The 21,391-nt window shown below is 35.1% G+C and overlaps 1 protein-coding gene across 1 annotated transcript in view; it reads right to left on the bottom strand.

The window, feature by feature from the left end:
- CNTN5 (contactin 5) overlaps window positions 1-21,391 on the bottom strand; it is a 1,527,443-nt gene that overhangs the window by 845,543 nt on the left and 660,509 nt on the right. Inside the window, exon 3 of the mRNA XM_065944251.1 lies at window positions 17,811-17,935. Within this exon, the coding sequence (XP_065800323.1) occupies window positions 17,811-17,865 (55 nt within the window). The 5' untranslated portion in view covers window positions 17,866-17,935. The remainder of the gene's footprint in view (window positions 1-17,810; window positions 17,936-21,391) is intronic.

Here is a 21,391-nt window from a genome sequence, read left to right as displayed (position 1 = left end):
AATACCAGACCACCTTACCTATCTCCTGAGAAATCTGTATGCAGGTCAGGAAGCAACAATTAGAACCGGATATGGAACAATGGACTGGTTCCAAATCAGAAAAGGAGTACATCAAGGCTGTATATGGTCACCCTGCTTATTTAACTTCTATGCATATTACATCATGCAAAATGCTAGGCTGGATGAAGCACAAGCTGGAATCCAGAATGCAGAGAGCAATATCAATAAACTCGGATACTCAGGTGGCTCTATCCTTATGGCAGAAAGAGAAGAACTAAAGAGTCTCTTGATGAAAGTGAAAGAGGAGAGTGAGAAATCTCGCTTAAAAGTCAACATTCAAAAAATGAAGATTATGGCATCTGGTCCCATCACTTCATGGCAAATAGGTGGAGAAACAATGGAAACACTGACAGATTTTATTTCCTTGGGCTTCAAAATCACTGCAGATCATGACTGCAGCCATGAAATTAAAAGACACATGCTCCTTGGAAGAAAAGCTGTGACCAACCTACACAGCATTTTAAAAAGCAGAGACATTATTTTGCTGACAAAAATCCATCTAGTCAAAGGTATGGCTTTTCCAGTAGTCATGTATGGATGTGAGAGTTGGACCATAAAGAAAGCTGAGCACCGAAGAACTGAAGGTTTTGAACTGTGGTATTGGAGAAGACTTTTGAGAGTGCCTTGGACTGCAAGGAGATCAAACCAGTCAATCCTAAAGGCAGCCAGTCCTGAATACTCATTGGAAGGATTGATTCTGAAGCTGAAGCTCCCAATACTTTGGCCACCTGATTCGAAGGGCTGATAGATTAGAAAAGACCCTGATGCTGGGAAATGTTGAAGGCAGGGGGAAAAGGGGACAACAGAGGATGAGATGGTTGGATAGCATCACCAACCAACTGGACATGAGTTTGATGAAGCTCTGACAGTTTGCGATGGACAGGGAAGCTTGACATGCTACAGTCCATGGGGTCGCAATGAGTCAGACACAACTAAGTTGACTGAACTGACTTGAGTTAATAACATATGGATGTGTCTAGTAATATCCTTTCAAATATTGCAATACAATATCTATTCTCAATTTGGGGGTGTAGTAAAAATTTTGAGATGATAGAGAACACTATTAGAATATAGAAGAAGATTTAAAATAAAGTAGTCTAAGACATTGTGTCACAAAAATGAAATGAGGACTCGCAAAGAAATATATGAGGATTTGCCCAAATTCCCATGATTTGTGGCAAAGTTGAAAGTAGTACACAGACCTCCTAATTCTAGTCTATGTCCCCAGGCCTGCCATGTGCTATTTTACATTCTGAAGGGAATCATTTATGGAAATTCACAGGAATCTTGATTTAAAACAAGGTTCTGACCAAACAATGTAAGTTCACAGAATGGAATCATTTGGGTTTATTTTTATAATCAGGCCTATTTTGCTGCTATAGGAGGGATGGAATCCAAAACAGATTAGGTTCTTGACAATTTATGCTCCATAATGAGATTCTAGTGCATTATTTCCTCCCAATTCATTTGCATTCATTTGCCAGTAACAACTGTTTGCTTCTTAAATATAATATTCCATCGTAGTTTGCCATCTTCATGCTAATCTCTTTTTTGGTCTTTATTTCTACTGTTGGCTTCATTCTTCTCTTACATACTTCATTAACATAGCAGACAGAATGTTCTTTCATTTTATCCTCTTTTATCCCTCATGTCCAATAAGTGGAAAGTCTATTGGATGTATCCATATATTGTTTCTAACCTCCAACCTATTCTTTCCATTCTCAGTTCTACCTATAACTATTGATCAATTTCTCATTTGGTAAACCCTGTTATTAAACATCCTCTGTTATTATTAACAAAAACATGACAAAATTTAAAATTTGTAACTATTTCTTAAGTAAAATTTCCAGAATCATAGATTTAAAGATTAGAGGAAAAATTGCTATCATCTGATCTAGCAAGCCCTTTGATGCTAAAATTATCTCTACATAATGATCATTTAGCTCACACCTTGGAACTGACAGACTCTCCTGAGATACAGTCAATTCTAAATATCACTGAGTAACACTGACTGCTTAGAATGATCTTTTCAGACAAATTAGTTTTACTTCTCATTTGACTATATTTTGACTGGTTTGCCCCACTGCATTTCTTTAGAATAAAGGTGAGCTAGCTATATATAACAAACTTTTAGCTATTTTAATATAGCAGTTGTTAGTATTAACCTTTAAAAAATCTGTATTTTGAGCTGAGATTCTGGCCTATTTGCCATGTGACAATTCTTTCTTGCTATGGGAAATAATAAGCTGATACATCTTACCAAGATATTAGCATCCTGAAAATGATACTTATGTATGATACAATAAAGGGGGAAATAGTTTTTTTTTTTTTTCCAAAGTCTTTGCATCTCATTTTATGCCATGAACAATTATACTTATTTGTTAGGCAATATACAAAGACAAGCTCTCAATATGCCATATACAGAAGATAATCCACAATTGAAAGTCATTACTGTTAATCTGGATATAGTAGGGGCAGATCAAATCAGTCTATAAATTATGACCAGAATCTAGACTCAAAGTTCAATTACCAAACAACAAACAAACAAGCAAAAACATTTTGCCTGCCCATCCTAAGACATTTGAATACTAGAGTTCTGAATATTTTACTCATTGGTTTACAAAAGTTATTCAGTAATTAATTCAGGGAAGATATTGCAAGAGGGAAGTCTTCCCTTAATGTAGTCCAAAATTACCTTAAATATTAGCTGAATCTTTTTAATTTAGTTTTCACTTCTTTAATCCCTTTTATCTTTTCTCTTATATTATGATTTCAATTTTTTTCCTCATCACTTTGCTTCCCTCCACTGAACTTATTGTTTATCTAGTTTCCATGATACAATCTGGCCTAGAATTGAACATTATACTACAGCCATTATTATTAACAAGTAGATCCAAAGGAGATCTAACGTCTCTCTTATTTTATTTTATTTTATTTCTCTCTCTTATTTTAAACACTGTCACTACAGCTGAAGATCACATTAGCTTCTTTTTGGTAAGCATATACCACTGTTGACTTACAATGAAATCCATAAATAAACACTGAATACTTGCAGGTCTAAATCCTTGCTGCTGTCTTCTTTCTTCCAGACTATTGCAATAGTAACCTACTTATTCACCCTGGTTACATTATTTCCCAAGCTCTAAAATCTATTTTCCATAGAGAGCCAAGCACAATCTTTCAACATGTTATCAAGTTACATCTCTCCTCTGCTTAAAATGTGATCAGATTGTTGCCTATCTATTCCACCCCTTATTATTCTTTTTGTTATATACACTCTTCATTTATTTGGGTTTTCTCTCTTCTTCCATACTGGTTGTTCTTCAAACATAGTAAGTCTATTTCATCTTGATGGACCGATACTGCTGCTGAAACACTTTCACTCAGATATTCACCTGGTTTCCTTTCACATTTATTATTTTCAAGTGATATGACAAATAAGGGGTTCATATAAAATAATATTTTATATTATTCATGACAAGCCTGGCTAAACATTTGTCAGTTATGTTCATCCTTTCAAAAAATTAGTACTTGGTTTCATTGATCTTTTCATTGTTTTTCAGTTCTATTTTATTTATTCTTTGATCTTTATTATTTCCTTCCTTCTGCTGACTTTGGATTTTGTGCTTCTTTTTCTAATTCCTTTAGATGATATGTCAGGCTGTTTATTTGAGACTTTTCTTGTTTCTTGATTTAGGCCTGTACTGCTATAAATGTCTGTATTAGAATTGTTTTTGCTGCATCCTGAAGATTCTAGGAGGCTTCCGATGCGGTACAGTAGTAAAGAATCCACCTACCAATGCAGGGGATGCAAGAGATGGTGGTTGGATTGGGAAGATCCTCTGGAGGAGGAAATGGTAACCCACTCCAACATTTTAGCCTGGGAAATTCCATGGACCCTGAGCGGCTACAGTCCATGGCGCTGCAACAAGTTGGATATGACTGAACATACAACACAATACAAAGATTTTAGAAAGTTGTATTTCCATTTCCATCATCTCCATGTATTTTCTTATTTCTTTGATTTCTTCATTGACCCATTTTTTTAAAATAACATGTTGCTTAGTCTCCACATATACTACAAAGCTAAAATAATCAAAGCAATGGTACTAGCACAATAATAGACACATAGATCAATGGAATGATATATAGTCCCTGAAATAAATCCACACATTATGGGTAATTAATTGATGACAAGGGAGGGAAGAAGATGCAATGGAGAAAAGACAGAATCTTAAATAAGTGATACTGAGAAAGCTGGACAGCTACATGTTAAAAAAAATGAGATTAAAATGTTTCTGCACATTATATATAAACATAGGCTCAAAATGGATTAAAGACATAATTGTAATACCTGAAATCACAGAACTCCTAGAAAAGAAAATAGACAGAAAATTCTCTGACATAAATTATAGCAATATACTTTGGATCTGTATCCTAAGGAAAATTAATAAAAACAAAAATAAAGAAACGGGACCTAATTAAACTGAAAAGATTTTGCACAGCAAAGGAAACCACCAACAAAACAAAAGGACAAACTGCTGCTGCTGCTACTACTAAGTCCCTCAGTCGTGTCTGACTCTGTGTGACCCCAGCTACGGCAGCCCACCAGGCTCCCCCATCCCTGGGATTCTCCAGCCAAGAGGACTGGAGTGGGCTGCCATTGCCTTCTCCAAAGGACAGACTACTGAATGAGAGAAAATATTTTCAAGTGATATGACACATATGGGGTTAATATCCAAAATATATAAATAACTCTTACAACTCAATATTGAAAAAAAATGAAAAAATGATTAAAAATGGGCAGAGGATTTGAAATGTTTACCAAAGAATATATAGAGAAGGCTAACAGGCACTTGAAAAGATACTCAATGGTGCTAATCATCAGAGAGATGCATTTCAGAACTAAGATGAGAAATCACCTCACACTTATCAAAATAACAAATGGAAATGGAAATGACAAAGATATGGAAAAAAGGACACTGCAGGTGGGGATATAAATTGGTACAGTCATTGTGGGAGAGAGTATGGAAAATTACTCAAAATACTAAGAGCAGAACTACCATATGATCCAGCAATTCCACCCCTGTGTATATATCTGAAGAAACAAAAACACTAAGTTAAAAATACGTATACACCTCAGTGTTCATAGAAGCATCATTTACAATAGTATGGAAACAATGTGTCCATCAAAGAAGATGTGGTATGTGTATATATATACATACACACAATGGAATATTTTTCAGCTATAAAAAATTACATTCTGCCATTTGCAGTAACTTGGATGGATCTAGAGAGAATTGTGGGCTTCCCTTGTGGCTCAGCTGGTAAACAATTCACCTGCAATGTGGGAGACCTGGGTTCAATCCCTAGGTTGCGAAGATCCCCTGGAGAAGGGAAAGACTATCCACTCCAATATTCTGGCCTGGAGAATTCCAAGGACTGTAGAGTCCATGGGGTCCCAAAGAATTGGACACAGCTGAGCAACTTTCAGAGAGAATTATGCCAGTGGAATAAGTCAGACAGAGAAAGTCAAATACTGTATATTATCACTTATTTGTAGAATCAAAACAAATTGCAAATGAATATATATAGCAAATCAGAAACAGATTCACGGATATAAGAGAACAAACTAAGAGTTACCAGAGGGTAGAGGGAAGGAAGGATGGGCAAGACTGGGGCATGGAATTAAGAGACACAAACTACTATGTATAAAATAGATAAGCAACAAGGATATATTGTACCACACATGGAAACATGGCCATTATTTTGTAATAACTTTAAATGGAATATACTGTATAAAATATGCATTACTCTATTATGTTACTATTAATCAACTAATTAATATTACTATATTACTAGTTATTATATTAATATTATTATATTACTATATTATATAATTACTATATTATAAACCTAAACTTTGGCCACATGATGGGAAGAACTGATTCATTGGAAAAGATCCTGATGCTGGGAAAGATTGAAGGCAGGGGTAGAAGGGGACAGCAGAGGATGAATTGGCTGGATGGCATCACTGACTCAATGGACATGAGTTTGGGTGAACTCCAGGAGTTGGCAATGGACAGGGAGGCCTGGTGAGCTGTGGACCATGGGGTCTCAAAGAGTTGGCTATAACTGAGCAACTGAACTGAACTGAACTGAAACTGATATAATATTGTAAGTCAATGACATCTCAATAAAAACATATATCCACACATCAAAATGATCAGGTTAGAATCCAAATTGATTCATACCTGTTGGATGCTTTTTAACCAGAAATTAAACAAAAGCATAGCTTATGCCTCTCTTAACAGAAGAAACATATCAAAATATTAATTTTTTTCTTTAATTAATTTAAAAATAGGTACCCATACTTATAGAAAGTATTATGCTAGATCTTGTGTATGGAACATCAAATAAAATATATTGTCTCTGTTTTATAGAGAAGATGGCCTTAAAATTTTTATTTAAACATGTAAAATCACAATCACAAAATATGCAAGTACAAAAAGGAAAGATCATCAGTTCAGTTCAATTCAATCACTCAGTCCTAATGCTCTTTGCGACCCCAGGAACTGCAGCACGCCAGGACTCCCTGTCCATCACCAACTCCCGGAGTCCATCCAAACCCATGTCCATCGAGTCGGTGATGCCATCCAACCATCTCATCCTCTGTCGTCCACTTCTCCTCCTGCCCTCAATCTTTCCCAGCATCAGGGTCTTTTCCAATGAGTCAGCTCTTTGCATCAGTGGCCAAAGAATTGGAGTTTCATCTTCAACATCAGTCCTTCCAATGAATACCCAGGACTGATCTCCTTTAGGATGGACTGGTTGGATCTCCTTGCAGTCCAAGGGACTCTCAAGAGTCTTCTCCAACACCACAGTTCAAAAGCATCGATTCTTCAGTGCTCAGCTTTCTTTATAGTCCAACTCTCACATCCATACATGACCACTGGAAAACCATAGTCTTGACTAGATGGGCCTTTGTTGTCAAAGTAATGTCCCTGCTTTTCAATATGCTGTCTAGGTTGGTCATAATTTTCCTTCCAAGGAGTAAGCATCTTTTAATTTCATTGCTGCAATCACCATCTGCAGTGACTTTGAAGCCCAGAAAAATAGTCAGCCTCTGTTTCCACTGTTTTCCCATCTATCTGCCATGAAGTGATGGGACCAGATGCCATGATCTTAGTTTTTTGAATGCTGAGCTTTAAGACAACTTTTTCACTCTACTCCTTCACTTTCATCAAGAGGCTCTAAGTTCTTCTTCACTTTCTGCCATAAGGGTGGTGTCATCTATGTATCTTAGGTTATTGATATTTCTCCCAGCTATCCTGATTCTAGCTTGTGCTTCCTCCAGCCAAGCATTTCTCATGATGTACTCTGCATATAAGTTAAATAAGCAGGGTGACAATATACAGCCTTGACATACTCCTTTTCCTATTTGGAACCAGTCTGTTGTTTTATGTCCAGTTCTAACTGTTGCTTCCTGACCTGCATACAGATTTCTCAAGAGGCAGGTCTGGTGGTCTGGTATTGCAATCTCTTTCAGAATTTTCCACAGTTTATTGTGATCCACACAGTCAAACACCTTGACATAGTGAATAAAACAGAAATAGATTTTTTTTTTGTAACTCTCTTGCTTTTTCGATGATCCAGCAGATGTTGCTAATTTGATCTCTGCTTCCTCTACCTTTTCTAAAATCAGCTTGAACATCTGGAAGTTCACTGTTCACGTATTGCTGAAGCCTGGCTTGGAGAATTTTGAGCATTACTTTACTAGCGTGTGAGATGAGTGCAATTGTGCGGTAGTTTGAGCATTCTTTGGGATTGCCTTTCTTTGGGATTGGAACGGAAACTGACCTTTTCCAGTCCTGTGGCCACTTACAACCAAATTTATCCCATATCATCACCATCTGGATGGTTCCACCATACTCTAAACCCACAGTCAGTTAAGGTCATGCCACAGCCTAGACACCATCATAAACAGATCATTAGGAATAGTTAAGTTCTCTGAAAATTTTCAGTGTTAAAACAACACTGAAAATTAAAATGGCAAGCATTTGTTTTTCAAATGCTGGATAGGAAAAATTATTGTATTTGACACTTCTATCAAATAAATATTTCCAAATATAGAAGCTGACTAAATTTCAAGAAATCTGCAGTGAATTTGATTAGCTATTAAAAGTAAGATATTCCCAAGAGCCAAAATAAACATAAGACTGTATAGCACTTAACCCTTTTTTATTCTTAACAACTAGTCATGCATGTTATATTTTCAGAATTTGTATCCTTATAAACTGAAACAATTTATTTCAAATTAAGGAGAACAGAATTTTTTCCTTGCATTTCTTCTGTATCTCAAGTGTGTCCATCTTGCCTTGGTACTCAGTGAGTTTAGCTCTCTCTCCATTTTAGAGATAGAACTGATTTGTATATGAAACAAAGAGATACAATGAAGTAGCTGCTTTCTTGTTAACAATTACTCAAATTACTGCACAGATGTAGATTCCCTGAAGCCCATGCTAAGAGGAAGACAATCTCCACCAAAAATAAACATATTTCAGTGTTATATTACCATGGTAGAAATTTGTCTCTGTATAAAAAATGATACTGTGAACAACTGTATACATGTTCCTGTGGGTACTTGATACAATACACATTTTTTGATCATTATTTAAAATAACAAAGAGAACCAATGTACATGATTAATTTTCTATTAGCAAATATTTATCATTGCTGAAATAATAATGCCAGTCCAGTTTAAGAAGCATTAGGTACCTTTTATGGTACTTTCTAGATTAAAACATACTTTGATGTATATTGCTTTCCCCTTAACCAAAATCAAGTGGAAAATATTTTTAACATAGTTTATGTAAGATGAATAATATTTAGATGACCTCATAAATCAGTTAATTCTCTGCTTAATCTCAAAAATACTGAGAACGTTTATTAATATTTATTCTCATTTCTCGAGGATGCTGAATCTGGCTTTGTTTCCTTGATGGTTTAATTTTATATCGCCCCTGGAATTACTGACTATTTTAGATAACTTTTAACATTTTCTTTGTCTTTAAGATAAAAATAACAAATAAAATTCTCTAAATTAAGAGACAGTTACCCCTCACCTGCCACCTACCACCTTGCTCACAAGGAGAAATTAAATTTTATTCTGATTAATTACCTATCTAACACCACCAGTGCACAGCTGATAAGAGTCAGCTTGGTTCCCTGCACTGAGGTAGGCTCTGTTATCTCCCTGACTTCCTGGGGGACCGATTCAATATGCACATGCATAATTTCAAAATGGTCATAGAGGAGCTATAATCCATTTCTCTTTCTCAACTGCTGTAGGCCAGTCAGAGTTAATATTATCAGGCAACTGTTTTCAGTAACACTTTTGTTTTCACATTTCTTTTAAAGTTCTTAGGCAGCACTCACTGACAGTGACAAAGTTCTGTGCTATTTACCACACTGCCAGTAAGAAAAGAAGAGTATTTGTATAACCTTATCAATGACAGACATTCTCTGTTCAATAGTGTATCATCGCTGTGGCAGAAAGAACAGACTGTCACCTTTCCAATAAAATGGATTTAACCCAATGGAGGAGAATGGGGTCAAAGGAGAGAAAAAAAAATATTTTATTTGAGAGGTGTTTTTTTTTTTTTTAATTAATTCATTTTTTATTGAAGGATAACTGCTTTACAGAATTTTGCTGTTTCCTGTAGAGGGGTCATTTTAAAAAGCAATACAGCTTATATCAAAAGCATCTGAAAGTAATCCAGGGAAAGTAACTAGATGTCCTTATGTAGAAGGAGGTCAGTGCAGCTTTGAGCAACTGGATTTCCCCTTTTGCCTCACCTTCATATTATCTATCATGTTGAAAGCATTGCTATAGGAGGCAGCTTTTTCATTATTCTCCCATTGGTTATCATATATGTGATGTTGGGCATGTGACAGAATCTCCCTGAGCCTCATCCCTATTGAGAGTGAACAATATTTTACTTGCCCAAGAACAAGGAATTGGACCTCATGATCTCCAAGTTATTTTTAATTTAAAGATTTATAAATGAAGTAAGATGAATACAATTTTAAATTTAGAAGAGATATATGTTATGCCCGGTGTCCGAATCCCCGAGCGGGAAGAGAGAAGGCTTCCAAGGCAATGCAACTCGCAAAAAAAGGGAAGTTTATTACTGACTCGAGCCAGGGCCTTCTGCCTCTGCCATCACAGTGGTGCAGGGTCAGAAAAGCCCTGAGCCCAAGCTGTTACAGAAATTTATAAGACATGCATAATCAATTAGTAGCTGGCTTAAGCGGATTGGTTACATGTTTACAAAGCAATTCTATTGGTACAGACTTTCGCGGGCTTTTTCAAACCTGGGCTTTCGTGGGCTTTCTCAAACCTAGGCGTTCGCGGGCTTTTCAGCTCTCCCTTTGTTTCTTACTGGGCGCATATTGATTGGCTGGCTCCAGGTTACCTGATGGGGGTAGGGAATCTTACCATTTCGGGGAAAGCTAAAACTTAGGTCCAGGCTGCCTGTCATGGAATTAACCCTGGCAGCCTCACAATATAGATATATTTAGCTTTGATAAATAAAATTATATATTAAGTCTATAACCAACAGAAATATATAAATAGACTTTTGATGTTAACGAATATATGCTAGTATTGGGGAGTACAAAAACATTTTTCAAAAATCTTCAAACAAAAGAGTGTGTGTTAGTGAGTCTAAGAATAGCTGTTTTCAATTAGAATTATTCTAATAATACATATTAAAAAATAAATATTTATATATGACATGTTTTACATGTACAATCTCCCCTAATCTCAGGGTTTTATCAGACCATTCCATTACATTTCACAGAAAGAAATCTATTTGCAATAAATATCATTGTAATAGATTTCCCCAACTGTTAAACATTTAAAAAGAAATTAAAATAATTACTAGTCACATTTAAAAAGGAATGTAGAGATTATAAAATCCATTGAATAGACTATTCTACATAATAGAGCAGAAAAATTAAGCCCTTTAGCTTTTGTTGCTATTGTTTATTTCTTTCAACATGGAGATTTGAATGAAAAGCAATTTACAAGGAACTATGGAATGTCAGTCAAGTTGCTTGTAAATCTGGAACCTTACTGTCTCCACCAATCACTATCTCTACACATATTTGGAAGGTGGTATATCTTTGAAGAAGCACTTTTAGAAAATACAATGACATAGATTTTGGCACAGTGAGGTTGAAATGTTGATGTTTCTTGTCACATGTATATTCATAACTAGGATTTAGTAATTAGGATTCCTCCCTCGAATGATTTCACACATTCTATGCTGAAAAGCTTAAATTTTACTGTACTTAATTAATTTCATATTGATAAAAATAGTTTGACTGATCTTTGAAGCTTTTTTAAGCTCAGCTAATGAGGTTATTAGATCACAGTGCTTGCACTGTGACTGTTTCAGAAATAAAGATACAAAGAAGTTCTTTTTTATTTACTGTTGACTAATACAAGATTATTATTATTTGTATGTTAAAACATTCACAGATATCAATAAATATGAGGTAGAACTGAAGACCAGGCATGGATATTTTTACTGTCTTATGAACACTTAAAATCATTTTATTGAGGTATGACTGATATAAAATAAGCTGTAAATATTTAGTGCATACAAATTGATGAGTATGCAATAAGTATATACCCATGAAATCACCACCATCTATGCCATAAACATGTCCATCACCTCCAAAAGTTTTCTCCTGACTTCTTTATATTGTATTATTATTGTTTTTAATGTTGGTGTAACTGTTAGTTATTTTGTGGTAAGAGTACTTAAGATCTATCCTCTTAGCAAATTTTTAAAGCATACCACTTATATAAGTAATCTAAAATCGTCAAAGTTATAAAATCAGAGTAGAAGGGTAGTAACCAAGAGCTGGAGAGGGTGGGGGAAACAGGAAGTGTTGGGCAAAGTGTACAAAGTTTCAATTACACAACACGCATGCTTCTTAGAGATCTCCTCTACAGCACAGTGCCTATAGTTAGTGAGACGGTATTGAGTATTCTTCGCAGTATGCTTTGACAGCTACTCTCTTCAAGAGATCAAATCTACTTTTCCACCCCATGAATCTGGTCTTGGCCCATGTGATTTGATTCGGTAAATGAGACATTAGTGAACATGACACAGTGGTTTGAAATATGCTTGCAAATTAGATGGTGTCATATAGTCTAGACTACTGAGCGATCAGATGTATGAGCAGGTCAACCACACTGCCTTTGCTAGGAGCCAGTCATCTGCAGCATGGCAGAGACCACAAATGACACCATCCAATCCTACTCTTTAGACCCTCTTGGAGACTACAGAAATCAGTTGAACCTGCCCAACCCAGAAGAAACATCAAGCTGACTTTCAGAATTGTGAAAAAGAAATTTCTGAAGTTTTTGTGTTGCTATCATTAAGTTAATAAATTTAAGGGTGGTTTGTTATGGAGTTAAACCTGGAGAAGGGCATGACAACTTATTCCAGTATTCTTGTCTGGAGAATTCCATGGACAGAGGAGCGTGGCAAGCTGCAGTCCGTAGGGTTGGAAAGAGTCGGACATGACTGAGTGACTAACATTTCCACTTTCAAAGTTAATTAGTGCACTATACAATAAATGCATATTTAATATACTATGTGAGTTGAATTTCTGTAACCAGCAGTTCTTTAGTCTTAAAACACACACACACAGATGTACAGATATAATTCACTCCTTCCTGAACTTCTCTTTTCCAAGTTATCTGTCATTTTTTCCCTCTTTTTCTTCCTCAGTTCAGCCTCTCAGAAAACAAAAATAATAGTAATTATCTAATTTTCCTTCTGTACAAATCATTTCACATCTTGTTATTATAAGACAGATTACCCCACCACTTTGTTAAAGATAACTTCCATTAGCATTAAAAGAAAACTCACCCTCCATCCATTTCAACCTACACCTTCTCTTGCCTCTTTAGTGCATGCTTCTCAGAATTTTTTCCTTGCCTTAGGACTCATCGTTATCTACATAACCCTTGGGTGATTATTTTCCTTCCCAGAGCTTCAGTTTCACCCACACTTAACTTTTAGCTCAGTCATCTTTCTTAAACATCTCCATCTGAGTGTGACACAGATACTTGAAGCTCAACACGTGCATTACTTAGTTCAGTATTTCCTCACTCTAAACTGCACTCCCTTTTTAATTAGTACCCAATCAAATGGCAATATCATCTACTCCATAAGCAAACAGAAAAGCTTAACTATTTCTTCTAATACGAAAGATTTAATCATTTACCAATTTCTATATATTTCTATATATTGCCAAAAAATTTTGAATCTCTCATCTCCTGTTGATGCACTTCATGCTGTCTTATTTTGGGTTCTAGTCATATCAATATTTTGTCTAGATGAAACATTTAGAATGCTATTCTTAGTCCATTTTTTTCCATAAACTCATAACCAGTTCTGTTTATTAATATCTTATATCAAATTTGTACATTTGTTACAAATAATAGACTGGTATTGATATTTTATTTTTAACTGAAGTACATACTTTATTCAGATTTCCTTGGTTTTTACATATTTTTTTTTTTTCTTTTGCAGAATCCTATCCAGGCTCACTTATTTATTATGCCTCCTTAGCATTCCTTTCTGTGACAGTTTCTCCAATATTCCTAGTTTTATGACTTTGAAAATATTGAAGAACATGGTTCGAGTGTTCCATAGAATGAAAAAATGAGATTTTTATGACATTTTTCTCCTAATCAGACTAGAGTCACATGCTTTAGGAAGGAAAACCACAAGAAGGGAGGTGCCATTCTCATTACATTATATCCAGGGTAAATGCATTTCTTCTGATACTGGCCTTATTCATTACTGGGTTGATGTAGATCTTATCAGTTTCCTCCACTGTAAAGCTACTTTTTTAATCCCCCTTTTTCATCCTGTACATTTTGGAAACAACTCACTATGTGCAGTCCACAGTTAAAGAAGGGCAAGTTACATTCCAGCTCCTTGAGAACATAGCATCTACATAAACTATTTGAAATTTACCTACATGGGAATCTTGTCTATTCTTTTAAATATTCAATCACTTATTTATATCAATATGACAGTTATTGGATATATATATATATATATATATGGCTATAAATACATAGCTATATATATACATGGCTATAAATACTTGTGATATGTAACCATTTGTATCTACATTAAGCTAAGCATGAGTTCATACTGAAGTCTTCCAACTGTAAACCATTGTCACTTGGATCTTCTCTTGCTCATCGGTGACCTCACACTTCAACAATGAGACAATTGGCTCCCACCATCCACCATCCATTGACTTAATTGCTCAACTCCATGTATGAGCTATTAGAGTTGCTAATACAGAGAAATAGCATTCTTAACTAGAGTACAGTCTCAAAAACAGTTTGCTTGAAAGTTATGTGGATCAGTCTCTGTTTTTCCCCCTACTCCCCTAAGTAGAGGTTGCTTCATACATTTGGAATGCATTTGTAATAGAATCTTTGTTATATTCTGCATTTCATCCTGAGATCCTCTAACCTCCTAAATCATTATTACTTTTAATTAACTTTTTATTGAAGGATAATTGATTTACAAAATTTTGCTGTTTTCTGTCAAATCTCAACGTGAATCAGCCATAGGTATACATATATCTCTTCCCTTTTGAACCTCCCTCCCGTCTCCCTCCCCATCCCACCCCTCTAGGTTGATATGAAGCTACTGATACAAAGCTCAGACAGCAAATTCCCGTTGGCTATCTATTTTACATATGGTAGTAAAAGTTTCCATGTTACTTTTTCATACATCTCACCCTCTCCTCCCTTCTCCCCATGTCCATAAGTCTGTTCTCAATGTCTGCTACTCCACTGCTGCCCTGTAAATAAATTCTGCAGTACTGTTGTTCTAGATTCTGTATATATGTGTTAGAATATGGTATTTATCTTTCTCTTTCTGACTCACTTCACACTCTGTATAATAGGTTCTAGGTTCATCCACCTCATTAGAACTGATTCAAATGCATTCCACTTTATGGCTGAGTAATATTCCATTGTGTATAACATAAATCAAAGCAAGATCCTCTATGCCCCACCTCCTAGAGTAATGGAAATAAAAACAAAAGTAAAGAAGTGGGACCTGATTAAACATAAAAGCTTTTGCACAGCAAGGGAAACTATAAGTAAGGTGAAAAGACAACCCTCAGAATGGGAGAAAATAATAGCAAATGAAACTGACAAAGGATTAATTTCCAAAGTATAACAAGCAGCTCACACAAGTCAATACCAGAAAAACAAGCAACACAATCAAAAAGTGGGAAAAAGACCTAAACAGACATTTCTCCAAAGAAGACATACAGATGGCTAACAAACACATGAAAAGATGCTCAACATTGCTCATTATTAGAGAAATGCAAATCAAAACTAAAATGAGATATTTTCAAAATTATGTGCATTAAGGTTTCCTTTGTGTTATAAGTACTATTGGTTTTGATAAATGTGTGTTATTTTCCCATTATTACAGATTCACACAGAATAGTTTTCCCAAACTGAAAATGCCTGTGCTTCCTTAACTTATTTAGTGATCCCCTGACCCCAAGCCCTGGAAATCACTGATCTGTGCACTCTCTGTAGTCTTTCCCTTTCAAAAGATCATATATAAAAAAGAAACATACAGTGTTTAACCTATTCAGACTGGTTTCTTTCACTTAGCAATATGCATATAGTATTCATTCATGTGTTTGCATGCATTGACAATTCATTTATTTTTATTACTGAGTAATATAGCATTATATAAAATTTCTACACTTTATTAACTTAATGAAGAGCATCTTGGTTATTTCCAGTTTTGATGATGATTATTAAAGTTTCTGTAAACTTTTTGTGTGTGGGTATTTTGTGTGCCATCAATTTTAAAATCAGTTAGGTAAATCCCTGTAGTTCAATTGCTTCATTAGAGGTAAAACTATTTAGGTTTGTAAACACTGCGATATTGTCTCCCAAGGTGGCTGTACCATTTTGCCTCCCTACCAGCAATTAACAAAGTTCATGTTTTCTGCATCCTCAAGAACAACTGGCATTGTTTTTTTCTGGATCTTAGCCATTCTGACATGTATAATGGTATCTTATTATTGTTTCAATTATGAGTGTATTTTTAATATAAAGTTGTATATCCCTATGAAAGCTGTCAAATTTTCATTGCTCCAATAGCCAGTTTTTAAACCTAACATTGTGTAAGAGTTCTATACTTCCCACTTAAACACAGAAAAAACACTCCATGCATTAAAAAATGAAAAAATAGAACAAAGAGCAAACACAATCTGGGTCTTATTTTTCAAATCAGTTTTGCTGGTTCAAATAACATCATCAACATAAAATATGCTTATGACCTTGATAACCTACATTATCTGTAATAACAATCAAGTTACCATGCATAATAGGTCCTGTAATATGATACTCAGATAACCAGGAGGAAAAAAAGTGAACAATAATAATAAAAGAATAATATATATTGAATGTAAATATTGCTAAGTACAAGGGCATTAATAAGGGTTGTACTTCTAGAATAATTTGTTTAAATAAGCTGAAGGTGAAAGAAAAGTTTGAAAATTATTATATTTGATAAGATATCCTTTCAAGTATATAATCAGTTTTATTTAAACAGCAGAATAATTCATGTTTTAAAAGTAAGTAATATATATATACTTCATATTAAATGCAGATGATTAAAGATCAAATCTTATGTAAAAATTAGAAATGGCCTTTGTTTTTGACATTTTTGTCTTCATCTATAGTATTTGAATAGCAACTTACCTCCAAGCTCAGGCTCATTTCACTGGAAAGAACAGCACCTAGATTCCCTCATGAGCTGCAAATCTAGCTATCAGGCCATCAAGGACACCACCTCATGCTGACAAATTCTGGCTCTCCATGACTAAGATAAAATACCTCCTTTGAAGTGACAGTTTAATGTGGGGGGATAAGTTGGGTCAGTACATGAAAATAAAACTTCGGAGTTCTATTACAATCTATCATCCTTCCTCCATCTAGCATCATCATTTTATTATTTATTAATAAAAACATTGGATACCAGTTAGAATTACAATTTTGACAAAATAACATATTGCATGGAACATACTAGAATGAAAGTAATTATGTGCTGTTTATTTGAAATTCAATCTTTAGCTGAATATGTTGTATTTCATCTTGTAAATCCACCCCCATTCCTCTCAGTTACTTTATCAGTTCAAGAGGAGAATGATATTGACAAGAGGAAAGGGAGACCAGCTCATCAGAAAAGATGATAATACTGCACAGAAATCACCTGAGAGGATATAGTATTTAAAGAGTCCATATCTTTTGTAAGTAACTATAACCATGATGGACCAGGGTGTTCATTTAAACTTTGAATGTCTGAAACCATTCACTTATTTCTCATGTTCTCACAATTGTCTCTACCCATATTTTATAATGATGGTTTAGATTGTAAGTTAAAGTCAATAAGATGGGCTGGATACTCATTTTACTAACATTTGTATGACATTTTTCTATGTACCTTATTATAAGTGCAGTGCTAATAGAAGTTTAAGTGTTGTTCTATCTTCTTTTGTTGTATAGGGTGAATCATGATATAAGTTTAAATGGACACCCGAGGCTGTATTTAATGAAAACCTTTATATTTTTATTTGATACATAAGGCAGGCTTTTTTTTTACCTGAAAGACACCCACTGATTGACAGAAACAGAATAAGTTTCCAAGAGGAAGCCATCCTTGGTGACTAGGATTGCCTGTGTCCCAGTGTATTTAGCGGCTCTGATGTTTCTTCATTAAAAAATGCCCTGTTGAGACAGATAGTACGTTTCAAAAACTGAGAAAAGAAAATAAATGAACAAAAAGACAAACAAACAGAAACCAAAAAACTCATAATAAATAAATAACTTTCAGTGCCAAGGTCAGATTAATATATACTTGTATATTGACAATAATAATAAAATTTCCATTAAAATGAATGCACAACACAAACACTTTGGAAAAGTGATAAACCTTCCCTATCACATTTATTTATATTGAATACTCCCTCACAGATAATAAAAACATCAGGTTCTAATGGGGATGATTTTTTTCTCACAGGGAATGTATAATAGCTATATTTATTATGTTAGACAAATTACTGGAGTAGAAAAATAGGGTAGAAGAACCAGTTACATTAATATATACTCCTCTAACCTAGAACATAACTAATGATCAGTTAAGCAAGTGATTTTACATATTGTGTCTGTAGCTCATCTAAACCTCCATAGGGATTTTTTTCATTTAATTATTAATGTCAACTGCCTTTGTTTATAACTACTGTGATTATCTGTACTGTATTATAGTTCCCTCTTTTTGTGAGTTATTTTCTCAGCATCCTTTGCTAGCCAGAACCTATGGGAAATAAGAATTTTCATGAATATTTAACACTTTTTGTCTAATGCCATTTTTATAACAATAACTAGTATAGCACATTAATATCCCTTGATTCCTTTATCTGTCCTGAAACACACAATAAACATGAAAATACAAAGTTCCAGCATAAAACTTAATCCTCAAAAACTTGAAAATGTGCGCTAAAAACTCTTATAATAGACAAGCAATGTCTGAGTTTTCAGGCGTCAGTCATCGGTGTCCTTGGCAAAAAGCAACTAAATTGAGAAATAACTGTACAGTGTGTTGATTTTAAATAACAACTGCTTCTTTGCAACTGGTTCTTCCCAATAGACTTAGAATTTCAGGTCATCTCTTTCATTCAGGAAACATCTTAAAAATATAGAAAAGCATTTTTACCCTAGTTAGGTCAATTCAATATAGACAGACCCAAAGAGGGAAATCTCATTAGTGAGTCTTCCACTCAAATGTTAGTTTCATTTCATTTATATTTTAAAATCTAAGCCTTCATAATCTACTTTAACAACAAGGTGAGGGATCACTAATGGAGAAAAAAGTTAATGAGCTATAAGACTTGTTTCATAGACACCCTCTTCAAAAAGATACTTTTCATCATTCTTTTTCCAAGTACATATCAGAAATAAATACAGTTTGAAGCACAAAATGACCTTATCATTAATTTTTATAGTTTAAAATCTTTTCATTATTTATACACTGCTTTTTACCAGAAAGGAAAGAAGAAAGTCAGCACTTCACACATAACAGAGACTTAAAGTTGTTAGAATAACAATTATGATTTATGAAAACTGCATATTTAAATTAGTGAATTATCGACCCATGACAAAATAGGTCTTTATCAAACTGTGTGAGTTCTGAGATATTAATACAGCTTTGCTTAACCTATTTTGATGAGCTCAGTCCACATCTTGAAAACTGGTACTTTCCTTCTCTATTTACAATGTCTTCTGATGTCTCAGGGCTTCCCTTGTGACTCAGTTGGTAAAGATTCTGCCTGCAACACACAAGACCTGGATTTGATCTCTGGGTTGGGAAGATCCTCTGGAGAAGGAAAAGGCTACCCACTCCTGTATTCTGGCCTGGAGAATTCCCTGGACTGTATAGTCCATGGGGTCGCAAAGAGTCAGACACAACTGAGCAACTTTCACTCTGATGTCTTATTCCTCATCAAAATTCAAATATTTTCAGAGCATTTATATGCTATACACTGCAAATGTCAAAGAGAAAACACACATGCCTGCATACATGGTCACACACCACCCCCGCACATCCACAGAAGTTAACCATGGGCTATGAGGCAAGTAAGGGCTTCTCTGGTGTCTCAGTGGTAAAGAATTTACCGGCTAATGCAGGGGGTGCAGGTTTGATCCCTGGGCCAGGAAGATTCCCTGGAGAAGGAAATCACAGCCCACTCCAGTATTCTTGCCTGGAGAATCTCATGGACAGAAAAGCCCGGTGGCTACAGTCAGTGGAGTTGCAAAGAACTGAACGCGGCTTAGCAACTGCACAACAAGATGAGGCAAATGAGCAGGGCAATGCAAGTGCAGCGTAGGCGCAGAGCCATCAGGAGAAGTATATTGGTAAGGACGCAGGGTCTGGGAATAGTGCAGAAGTGTCCAGCAAAAACTCAAGGAGATATTGAGCTTAGACAAATGCCTTACTTTTGCACAGGACAGAAATGAGCACCTGGATGAATAAATCCCTATCAGACAGTGACTCACACTGTCAGAAAACCAACCCAGAGTGAAGGGACAGTGAGAGGGCAGAGGAGAGAGGTTATTGCTGTGAGGGTTCATGGAAGGCGTTGCCGATAGATGGCATTCAGGTGCAGTTTTCGTTTTCAACATGGCATTATAGAAAAATCCTTATATTCCAGGCACATTTTTAAGTTCTCAAATAAGAATAGTGAATTTTATAACCAAAAGAATACATTTTATGTTAAAATTTCTTCAAAGGGAAAAATATCCTGTGTTTGTGTGTGTGGTTGTGTGGGTGTACTCATTTTCAAACATCATTGCTTAGTTTTTGGGGCTTAAACACAAAAAAATGATAGTCCTTCAAAAGCTTTTCTTTTTTAAGATGCCTAACTAACAGTCACTTTTTTGCTCACTTGCTTTCTTCTCACTCCGTCTCTCAAGTAAAATAAAAAATAAATGAAATAATCTGAAATAAGTTTGTATATGCTTCTCTGGAAAACACATTTATTCCATGTCTTTAATAAAATACTTGTATCAAGGTAATAAAATAATGTAAGTAATCAGAAATACATTAATGTCCTACTACATGACAAGTGAAACTATAATCAGTTAATAAATGTTACTAAAGGATATTAGGATATATATTTTAGAAATACCTTAATGGAAACTGACAGTTGTACCTTATTTTTTTTCTTTTTTTTTTTTTAATTTTTTTTTATTAGTTGGAGGTTAATTACTTCACAACATTTCAGTGGGTTTTGTCATACAATGACATGAATCAGCCATAGAGTTATACGTATTCCCCATCCCAATCCCCCCTCCCACCTCCCTCTCCACCAATTCCTCTGGGTCTTCCCAGTGCACCAGGCTCGAGCACTTGTCTCATGCATTCCACCTGGGCTGGTGATCTGTTTCACCATAGATAATATACATGCTGTTCTTTTGAAACATCCCACCCTCACCTTCTTCCACAGAGTTCAGAAGTCTGTTCTGTACTTCTGTGTCTCTTTTTCTGTTTTGCATATGGGGTTATCGTTACCATCTTTCTAAATTCCATATATATGTGCTAGTATGCTGTAATGTTCTTTATCTTTCTGGCTTACTTCACTCTGTATAATGGGCTCCAGTTTCATCCATCTCATTAGAACTGATTCA

The sequence above is a fragment of the Muntiacus reevesi genome, chromosome 9, assembly GCF_963930625.1.
Source record: "Muntiacus reevesi chromosome 9, mMunRee1.1, whole genome shotgun sequence".
Lineage (NCBI taxonomy): Eukaryota > Metazoa > Chordata > Mammalia > Artiodactyla > Cervidae > Muntiacus > Muntiacus reevesi.
This window is presented reverse-complemented; position numbering and strand designations above follow the sequence as displayed.